We start from the raw sequence: 10434 nt of genomic DNA, 5'->3' as shown, positions 1-10434 counted from the left end.
CTAACCATCTTAGTAGTGACAGTCTGTTGTCTTGATCAGTTGCCAATGGCTATGACCACTAATGCAGAAACTCTCTATGGTCCGGGACTTGTCAGGAACCCAGCTATGATGGCCTTATTGTACCTGGGTTATCAGGCACGGACACTACATGTATGAGAAGATACCCCGGCCACAATAAAGAAATCATGGCTGATTTTCTGACCTTAGAAAGTTCCTGCATTCATGGTCATCCACTGGCAACTGATCAAGATAACAGACTGCGACCACAAGATATTTAGAGAAAATCTTTAAAACTCTACAAAATGTTTAATGACTTATATTTTTATTTTATGTTTAACATTTAATTATCTACAAACTTAAAAATAATTATGTAGATGGGAATATCCCTTTAAGGGCACTAGAATTTGCTACTAGGGTCAGATAAGAAGGCAGCTGCACAGGCTTAGCTGAAAATAAAGTGGAAGAATTTTTCACAGTCTTAATATTGCTTCTAGTGTGAGTTATAGTAAAACTAGTCTCTCCCGCGACTTCGTCTGTGTGTTGTTGGTGTCGATGATCCGCCTATATTCAGCAAATTGCTGCCATCGATGGTTTGCCTGCTCCAGGTATCCTACTAATATTACAAATGTGAAAGTTTGGATGTTTGTTCCTCACACAAAAACAGCTGAACGGATTTGAATGAAATTCGGCACATGGATAGATTGTAACCTCGATTAACACACAGGCTGCTTTTTATTCCGGTAAATTACATGGCTTCATGACTGTTATGAATTTAAGTTCACATACTATATTAAACAGCTCTTAGCGGCACTATAACTCATCCAGGGCTTTTATCTCTCTGTGTAAACACACGCTAACCCACAGTGTGTATACACATTTGCATATTATCTGATCTGCTCCAGTGCTGACAAAAGGACATGGGCAAACACCTTTAATCCAAATTGGCAGTTTGCCAATTTTAAACATGCCGGGAAAAAGAAAATCTAATTTGTTGCAAATAACGACAGCTATGAAGGTAGCTAGAAGTCACACAGTTCCTCCTCAAGTGCAGCTGAGGGGGGGGGGGGGGGAATCATCGATGTCAACAACATGCTCACTATATGGCGTCCCAGCGAGCTGTTGACATGCCAGAACAATCACCAGCACAGCGTGAGAAACGAGTTCAGTGGCAGGCCAGCTTGATAGCTGCCCAAACACGGGAGCAGGTGGATCATCAACATGCTGATTATATTATGTTCCAGCGAGGTGCTGAGATGCTGAACAGTCACAGGCACAGTGCAAGAAACAAGTTCAGTGTCAGGCCAGATTGAGAGCTGCCGAAACGCCGGCGCATGTGGATCATCAGCACCAACGACACGCTCATTATATAGCTTCCCAGCAAGCTGCTGAGATGCCGGAACAATCATGGGCACAGCGCAAGGAACGAGTTCAGCGGCAGGCCAGCTTCACAGCTGTTGATAATCCGCCTGCTCTGGCGTTTCAACACCAACAGCACGCTCATTATATGATGTCCCATCGAGCTGCTGACATGCCGGAACAATCACAGGCACGGTGTGAGGAACAAGTTCAGTAGCAGGACAGCTTGAGAGCTGCTGAAATGCCGGAGCAGGCAGATCATCGACGGTAGCAATTTGCTGAATATAGGCGGATCATCGACGCCAACAACCTACAGACGAAGTCGCAGGCAGAGGCTAGTGGTATATAAATATATACAGGGTGTGGGTGTTCTAACGGCCAATATTCAATTTCAGATTGCAGTAAATTCTCCTCTCTCACCCTGAAAACAGGTAGCCTCTAATGGCATGGAAGGGGTGGGGGCATTCTGACTGCCTGTATATAAATTCCTAATAGCAGTAATTTTCCTCTCTTCCCCTAAAATTAGGTAAAAGGAAAATGTTTGTTTTGGTACCGTGTTAGCCAGTGGTTATGAAATATGAAACAAAACAAAAAAACTTTTCAAGTCTTCAGTAGGTGATACCTTTTTTAATGGCTAACTCATAATGATGACAGAATATGACGTTTCAAAGCTTCCTCTGAGCTCCTTCTTCAGATATATCTAAAAACACTTTCTAGAGGCTGCATATTTATAAATGGACATTTTTCCACAAAAAGGAAAGGGTTTGCAACACTCAGGAAGGGCCAGGGCTGGCATCACTGGTGATTATATCCGATGTGGCCGGCTTGCAGGGAGTCCCTGGGTCCCAAATGTGCACAAAATCTCCCTTTTTGATGTCCCCGATTACCCGCCCCCACGTGATATCTGACAATAACAACAGACAACCAGGCTTCGGGGGTAATCGTTGCTCTTTTTACTAGCAGGACGAGTTGATACAAATATACAGATGACGGAGTGATTCTTCACATACAATACAGCGATCTTTATAGACAGTGTCCACTGTCCCCCTCCCTCCTGTAACCCTACCCCTATGTCCATTTATAAATATGCAGCCTCTAGAAAGTGTTTTTAGATATATCTGAAGAAGGAGCTCAGAGGAAGCTTCGAAACGTCATATTCTGTCATCATTATGAGTTAGCCATTAAAAAAAGGTATCACCTACTGAAGACTTGAAAAGTTTTTTTGTTTTTTTTCATATCCCCTAAAATTAGACAAATACCAAAAGAGTCTAAGTAGATTTTCTGACACCTTTCAAAATGCTGGCTGTTTGTATGCCAGCATAAATCATCAGAGGCGCGTCCTGCACACCCTCCCGCTCCCCCAGCAGTACAGATGTATGGCCGTAAGGGGGACGTGGCACCCCTACCCTGTATATATTTATATACCATCAGCTAGCCTCTTTTGTTATGGAGTATCTATCTCTATAGAGTTAGCAGCTGCTAGGGTGAATAGGAGACAGAGACTAGTACATGCCTTTTTGCTTATAATAGGGTCTCCTACCCCCGCCAATGTTTTGTTTCAGCTTATACTTTAGGGGATTCCACAATAGGGTTATGCTGAGACAGATACATCAGGATTGATAAATATAACAACCAGTAATATTATACTGTTCAGTCTTATACAGCCGTACCCTATATATTGAATAGCATCCACCTATATAGGCATTGATTGTTTGTAGTTGACCATTAGAAATATTGATTTTCAGGGAGTACAGAAATTTCGTACCCCCTGGTGCGTTCTTGCTGCGTCTTTTATACGAATATACTTTTTAGTAGTATATCAAGTTTTGTTTTTAAACGTTCCTTGATAGTTTACCTACCTAAAAAGAGAACAAATAATAAATCTTCAACAGTTGTCCGGAGTAAAAACAAATAAAAGCACCTTTACTGTGTATAGTAACAGGGAAGGGTGTAAAATGAATGAAGAAGCCTATTTGTGCCATACTCTGTCCATAGAAACGTTGCAGCCCATCACTGGCCTCAGTGCTAGAGATCTGAGCTGCACATAACACAGGGCAACAATCATTTAAACACCAGATTTTCTAAATCCATCTCGTATGGCTGCTGGCCTTGTGTATATCAATGCTCCATAGTCTTCTTTCCCTGTCACTTGTTTATAGTCTCCAGCTCTACAACTTAAAGGGATGGCTCACCTCACTGCATGTAGAAAAGATTCATATGGGTTTCTACAATGTCTTAAGATTTGGTTCAGATTTGCCAGCTACTCTTCCCCAACCTCTAGGATGTAGTAGATGGAATAAGAAACAAGTCAAACGGGAAGACATTCAAAATCAGTTTTTATTCTCATGACACTTTCCTTGTTTAGTATGCTTCATTTACACAGCAGTGTTTTAAATACCGGTACAGACAAGGGGGATGGCATTGAGTTAAAGGATTTGTTAAATGCAACCATAGATAACTGCAATAATAAATATACATCAACTGTACAGCACACTTTTAGGGCTCAAAAAGTAGATATGTTGCACTTAAACCCATTGTTAAAGTGTTTTATTTCAGGTGGGTCACTCTCCACCTGCAGTGTCGTCATCATAAGCCTTGTATCTGGCAAGACTGGTGGGGTTGACTGGGGGCGGTAGTGCTGGAGATCTGGCTGCTACCCCCACTCACACTTCTACCATAAGGCTTTTACATTTACTTTTCTCAGTTCAGAGTTGCCATTAACAGGATCTCAGCTCTATATTGTCCTTCCAGCTTTTAAGACACAACACTATAGTGTGTGCCTCTTATTGTTTTTATTGCACCATCTTTTACCTGTGTGACTGACGTGGACATTGGTCAGGACTCTCAGCAAAATTCTATGCTAAAGGCTTCTCCATGACATCTTGTACTTAAAGGGGATGTTGCAGAAGTGTCTCCATATGATATAAATAATTGATGCTCTACAGTCAGTGTCCCTAGCTGATGGCTCTGGCTTGGCCATGTTCTTTCTCCATACTAATGTCATGTAATAAGTACAGCTCATGAGAAGGTGACAGCCCTAATGATGATCTGGGCCATTTCTAAACAGAGACCGCTTCTATGGATGCCTTGTAAACTGAATACTGGCAGCAATAGTGATACAGCACAGAACGCACTCATCACTGCTGTGCTGGATTGCTGAACTCTGTGTCTCTGCATAGATAGTGCTGAAGTATTCCTGCAATTGAAAACACATTCAGAGTTGATACAAGGGCCACCACTGAATGAATCCAAGCCTCTGTAGTCCACAGCCTGAGGTACAATAAGGCATTGACTCGCTAAACCTGTGACATTACCTTATATGATCAGCCATCTTCTTAAGCTAAGGTAGCAAGATATTGTATGCACCAATATTTGGTGAACACAGATAATCCATATTTGTTAATCCTAACTAGTAAGGGTTCATTTACCCACTAACACATCTTCATGGCAAAAACGTCATCATCCTGATGCATTCTACTATAATACATTAACCTGGGGGGGAAGGGATTCACTCCTGACATAGGGGTTAGTGCAATGTAGCTCCATTCTGTCTGTTACTACACATTTTGCTCATTACAAATCAGAATATAGAATTTGGCGAATCCACGGGATGAGATGACAATACTATAACACTTTCTGACAGTCCTGTATCATATCAACACAAATTCTCAACCTACCTGTGTATTGGGGAGGTCCTCAACAAGGTACCACATTTCCATTGACAATTATAAAGTCCTGTGCTTATTAAGATCATCACAAAGCTGGAGGGGCAAAAACTATCTGCAGAAATCCACCCACACCATATAGTCATCTGTCATGTCCCTGTGCTGCATATGGTCCAAGCCCTTAATGAATACAGTGCATTGTGTGTAACTGCATGTGCTCCGACACCTTCCAAATCTCACCAGCATAAGGCCACAGATTCAAGTTCTCCAGTGAATGTTCACCATCAGCCGGACCCATCACATCCTACAAATGAACAAGCAAACCTCAAGTAAAACTAAAACAAAAAAACCTCAAATAAAACAAACAAATCCTGTGCAATTGGTGCTCGTATATACCGAGGAAAGCTCAGGATATTAAGAAATATTGAATTCCCTTCAGAATGGGACTGTTCACAGCCAGCAGTATATCCAGTGCTTATTAGAACTATTATAACTTAAATAGGATTTTGCAAAATAAGTCAAATAAAAAAATAACAAAACTTTTTCACAGCTCTATATCCAGTGTGTTACATTCCTGTACTCTGGAAATAATTTATCATTAAATTATATTATGTCGTGTTTTCTTATTTACAGATAGCCTACTTTTCATTTGTTCATCTTCCTCCAGTCAATGTATAAAATAACTATTTTCGTAAATTATGCCCCCAAACCTCATGAGCTCGGAGACTCTTCTGTATTTGAGGAGGAAATCGAGTCGTCTGCTCACATCATCTGTACTAAAATTATTCTACAAACAATTCACAAACAAGGCAAAAACCCCACCAGAGACTTCACAAATACAAAGGTAAATGTGCAGGTTTGGGCAGAACATAACAAAAAGTTCAGTCATCTTGTTTCCTCAGCGTTCTGTCCATGGGGCAAGCTTGTGAGCTGTAAGAGCTCCCATATAAACAGTCCGTCCTCCTCTTCTTTGTTAGGGTCAGGGTCAACCACTGAGCGGGTCTTCTCGATAATGAATGGCATGCCTCAGTTTTTCCAGCATGATCTCGAGGGACGAGTACTGCGGGAGCTTTATCATGAACATGCAGGTCTCCACACGGATGTACCTGGAGTCTGGGGAACCTGTCAAAATATTTTCCATAGTCAGCCAACAATATAGGGAGTATTATTATTATTGTTTATTTATATAGCACCATTAATTCCATGGTGCTTTACATTTGGAGTATGTGATATCCTGTGCGATGTGCATGGACTGATGTTACCTGGGTTGTCTAAACTTATGATCTACAATAAAATCACAATAATACAGCAAAGTTGTAATACCCAATGGGAAGATTCTGTACTGAAGGTGCAGCATTCTGAGTATGACTAGTGCCTGGACTCAATGCAAACAATGAAAAGGCCCCGACACTAGTCTGAATGCTGCAGCCCCTTTAAACAGTTGACCTGCAAGGTGCAGAGTCAGATCCCCATTGATCTATTATTGATAGTCTATCTGAAAAATCAGGCTGGATAACCATGTAATCCTACAGTAACAGTTTAATAAATGTCATCCATGTGTGGAAACTGGGAAGCTTGAGTACACTTTTGCATTGCAAGGATTGAAAACTATATAACATTTGCATCAGTTACGCAATGAAATTTGCAAAAAAATTATTGTTTTGGAGCATTTTGTGTGTTGTGGATTTTCAATGAATACACCGCTGACTTTCTGCTGCAGAAAATCCTGTGTAGACATACCCTGTAACCGCAGCAGCAGGACTATCAAGTACAGTAGCTTGTCTGTGATTACCTGTAGCGCCATCAGGTGGTGCAATCTTCATGGGGTAAGGAGGAACATGTGCAGTATCTGGCCCGCCATCTTTACAAGGGCATGTGAAGGGAATGCGCTCCTGGTTGCAGGCAAATTTAATGAACTTACAAAGTTCTTCCTGAGTAAACATCTCTAATGCACACCAGAAAAACTCTATGTGCTGGTCAGTCTCCATTAGGCCGACTTGATACATGGTGTGAGCCTAGAACAAGACAAAGGAATGGACAGAATATAATGCTTCACATTTTTTTTTTTCACATTTATTAAGCTGGCCACTACATTTAAGAGTCGTACTTTTAAAAACTCCAGATTGATAAATGGCAGCCCACATGTTCTGAGCTCCATCTCCAGAGCGGTCAGGCTGGTTAAAAGCTGCAGGGGAATGATGGAGCCCAGACCAGCTCGCACAGCATTCATACAGTCCTGGTTCTTTAGCTCACGCATGCGGAGATTCCGGATTCCAGCTGCGTATATATCCTTATTCTCCCAGCTGAAACAAACAAACAAAAAAAAGACGTAGGCAATAACTCAGAAAAGTGCACGTGAGCGACTCCTTAGCTTACTTCATTGTGGAAAAAGAGTGGTCACCATTCCATTTATCTCCACTTCTGGCTTTGAATGCAAAAAAACCCTCCAAAACCCAAAACAACCCAAACAAAACAAAAAAAAACCTGATGGGAATATCTGCCCACAAGTCCCTTTTTCCATTATGGTGAATGAGAGCTGCAGAAACCGTGAAGCTCAGCTAAGCTACACCGTGTCCATAGCTACACATTTATAGGAACAATGTAGATTACACTGCTTCATTAGCTCCCATTCATTTCTATACGAGCAGCTCTGCTATATACGATTTCCATATGTTCCACTTTCACAGCCATGCTTTTACGACATGGGGATAATCCTATTCTGCTATTTGGGGTCCCTAGCTGTTCCATACAGTTGAGCCATTTTCTGCACCCTCTCAATTTTAGACCACTTTCTCACAGCCAGTTATTGGCATTGGAATTAGTATTGACAAGTTAAAACCAAAATAGAAGTCTACAGAGAAAAATCTATAATGGAAAGATTTCTACCTCTTCTGTGTTTTGGACCCACAAATCCAGATTGTGTGATAGTAGTCTTCTTCAAGAAAAACTAACATTTACAGAAATGTGTTCTTGAGATTATCAATTTCCATCAAGCTAGGATCTTGCTTTATATACAAAAAGCTACATATTATAACGCTACTATAATGTTATTATATGTATGGTTTGGCTACAGTGGTCCTTACTGATACATTACATCAGGTACTCACATAACAGGGATGTGTCTGCCATTTGCACACAATTCCACCTCCTCCCCTGTCATTGTTGGGTAGGTAAATTTACAGCTCGGTTTGTTGGGGGAGTCTGGACTCTCTGTAGGAAGATGCTGTGATGCTATTTCAGCACACAGAGCTTCCAGTTCAGCCTCATCATTTATCTTTGAGAGGAGACAAGTGAAAGAAATGTTAAAAAAAAAATATGACAGAAACAACAAAAGTATAAGGCACAGAAAAATGTGTGAGAAAATGACTGTGTGCAAAGATACAACGTGGTAATTGAGAGTTTCATCCATCCAGCCACAAGAATATTTGCAAGGTTTGGATCTGTTATGACATGATTCTCTGAAGTGCAGACATGTGACATGTTCTTTATAATCCCAGAGGTGTTCAATATGGTTAAAGTCAGGGTGACAAAGTATTAAAGGGGTTTCCTGCGCCAAATGTATTTTTGATACTGATAACCTGTGCACTGGATATGGGGGTCCGACACAATTCTCAGTTTCTAGTGGCAGTGGCTGCTGTGTACAGGTTTCCCTGGCTGACGTCAGCAGTGACATCCAGTTTGTGTGAGGTGGCGACATCACAAGACTCAATGGTGACATCTTCAAAACAACAAGTGACTGCTAAGGCCAGTCAGTCGTATGCCATTTGTGAAGAGGTCACTGCTGACACCTGAGATTGACTGTATACAACCTCACACAAACAGGATGATGTCAGATGGGGAACTGGTACACAGCCACCACTGCCGCTGGAGTCTGAGGACTGGGGAGAGAGGAGTACATTAAAAAAAATAATAAAATTGGCTCCATTTGAGGCACATACACAAGTTAGAAAGTATCTCTGCCATACTAATACAAAACTATTACAACAGTGTTAGAATAAGTAGGTAGTAAGCTGTTATGTGCAGGGCCCTCTCTCCTCCCCGTTATTCTGTTTGGATGTGACTTATGGTTTAGTTTGTGCATATATCCTCTGAAACGTAAGTACTGCAAATACAAATGATGGTGCTATATAATTATTATTATTGCTTTCACTATAACTGCCTACACCATAGACAATAGTTTGTATCTTCGGGCAGGAATTTTCTCCTGGCATCTGCATAACCAATATATTTGAGATGGCGATTGATCACTACAGGTAATGTATAGTTCCAGAGTACATCCTCTCATTGGGTACATTCATTCTATAGTGTGTGGATAATACAGAAGGTAAAAAATACAGGTAAATTAAGAAAACAATAAAAGACTACTTACATTTTCAAACTTTTTGATGTAGTTGTGGGTTAGGATATCAGCTTCATAAAGATCAGTTTCAGGATCCAGTGGTTCCCCTACAAGCATCTTCCAAAAGCAAGGCAGAAGATCAAGAGGAAGGGGCACGTCAGCTCGGATAGCTATACCCAGGAGCTGACCAAAGAAATGGAGCAACTGCTCCTCTGCATAGGTTATGGGACTAGGAGTAAGAAGGTATTTCCCCTGTAAGACACAAACATGAGCAGATATTACAAAACATTAAAAGTGATGGACAGTATACAGAGCAGACATGACAGCAAGAACAGTAGTTCTTAGTAGTTCATAGTTATCTTCTAGGTAGGACTATAACACATATCAATGCAGAGCTTCCCTTCCCTAAATCAGCAAGGGATCAAATAATTATTTCCTTCACTGTATATAAAGATACATGTTATAAAGACGAAGACGAGGTCCAAATATGGGGGAAAAAACAAACAAACAAAAGAGTAGACCTTAAAACTTGTTTTTTACCTGCTCCTTTTTCTTGCATCTAACCATAGAGAGCAGTGGTCACAAATGCTCTGGCTGAATACTTACCTTATTCTTATTGACAGCAGAGCTGGGACACAACAGCAGAAGGGACAAGGAGTTGCTCTGCAGTTCTTTACAAACTTGCCAGAGGAAATGCCGGAATGATCCGCCTAAGAAACAACATGAAGTGTTACAGACAAACCATTCTATTAGGTTTATTCTATGCATACCTCATTCAACCCCATTTGAAAAGATGTATTGGAAAGACAGCTTATTGATATCCTAAGTCACTCACTTGTTCCATGCACCTCTTCCCCAGTGAAGCGAATATTGAAGGCATATGTTGGATCACCTCCACTAGCTAGTTTGACACAGAGTTGAGAAGATGGTATACATGCCAACTGTCGAGCTGCTTGGCAAAAGTAAGAGTTCTCAGAGCCGCGAATTTCACCTGTTAGAGAAGCAACCATATTAGTCAAATACAAAAGTATATAAGGAAAAGAGAATTGTAAAGTAGAGATTCACAGAAGTCCC

At 41.0% G+C, this 10434-nt stretch overlaps 1 protein-coding gene across 2 annotated transcripts in view; it reads right to left on the bottom strand.

Annotated features, from left to right (window-relative positions):
• Nucleotides 1–3674: 3674 nt before the first annotated feature.
• The window catches only part of HECTD4 (HECT domain E3 ubiquitin protein ligase 4), a 117515-nt gene continuing 110755 nt past the window's right edge, over nucleotides 3675–10434 (bottom strand). For both annotated transcript variants that reach the window (XM_075273114.1, XM_075273122.1), the window contains exons 70-76: nucleotides 10196–10351; nucleotides 9967–10070; nucleotides 9391–9612; nucleotides 8129–8295; nucleotides 7129–7324; nucleotides 6814–7036; nucleotides 3675–6143 (exon numbers count right to left, since the gene is read on the bottom strand). In XM_075273114.1, coding sequence (XP_075129215.1) covers nucleotides 6007–6143; nucleotides 6814–7036; nucleotides 7129–7324; nucleotides 8129–8295; nucleotides 9391–9612; nucleotides 9967–10070; nucleotides 10196–10351 — 1205 coding nt within the window. In that variant the 3' untranslated portion in view covers nucleotides 3675–6006. The remainder of the gene's footprint in view (nucleotides 6144–6813; nucleotides 7037–7128; nucleotides 7325–8128; nucleotides 8296–9390; nucleotides 9613–9966; nucleotides 10071–10195; nucleotides 10352–10434) is intronic.

This window comes from Leptodactylus fuscus, chromosome 1 (assembly GCF_031893055.1).
Source record: "Leptodactylus fuscus isolate aLepFus1 chromosome 1, aLepFus1.hap2, whole genome shotgun sequence".
Taxonomy (NCBI): Eukaryota; Metazoa; Chordata; class Amphibia; order Anura; family Leptodactylidae; genus Leptodactylus; species Leptodactylus fuscus.
The sequence above is the reverse complement of the archived record's forward strand: the minus strand, read 5'-3'. Positions and strand labels throughout refer to the sequence as shown.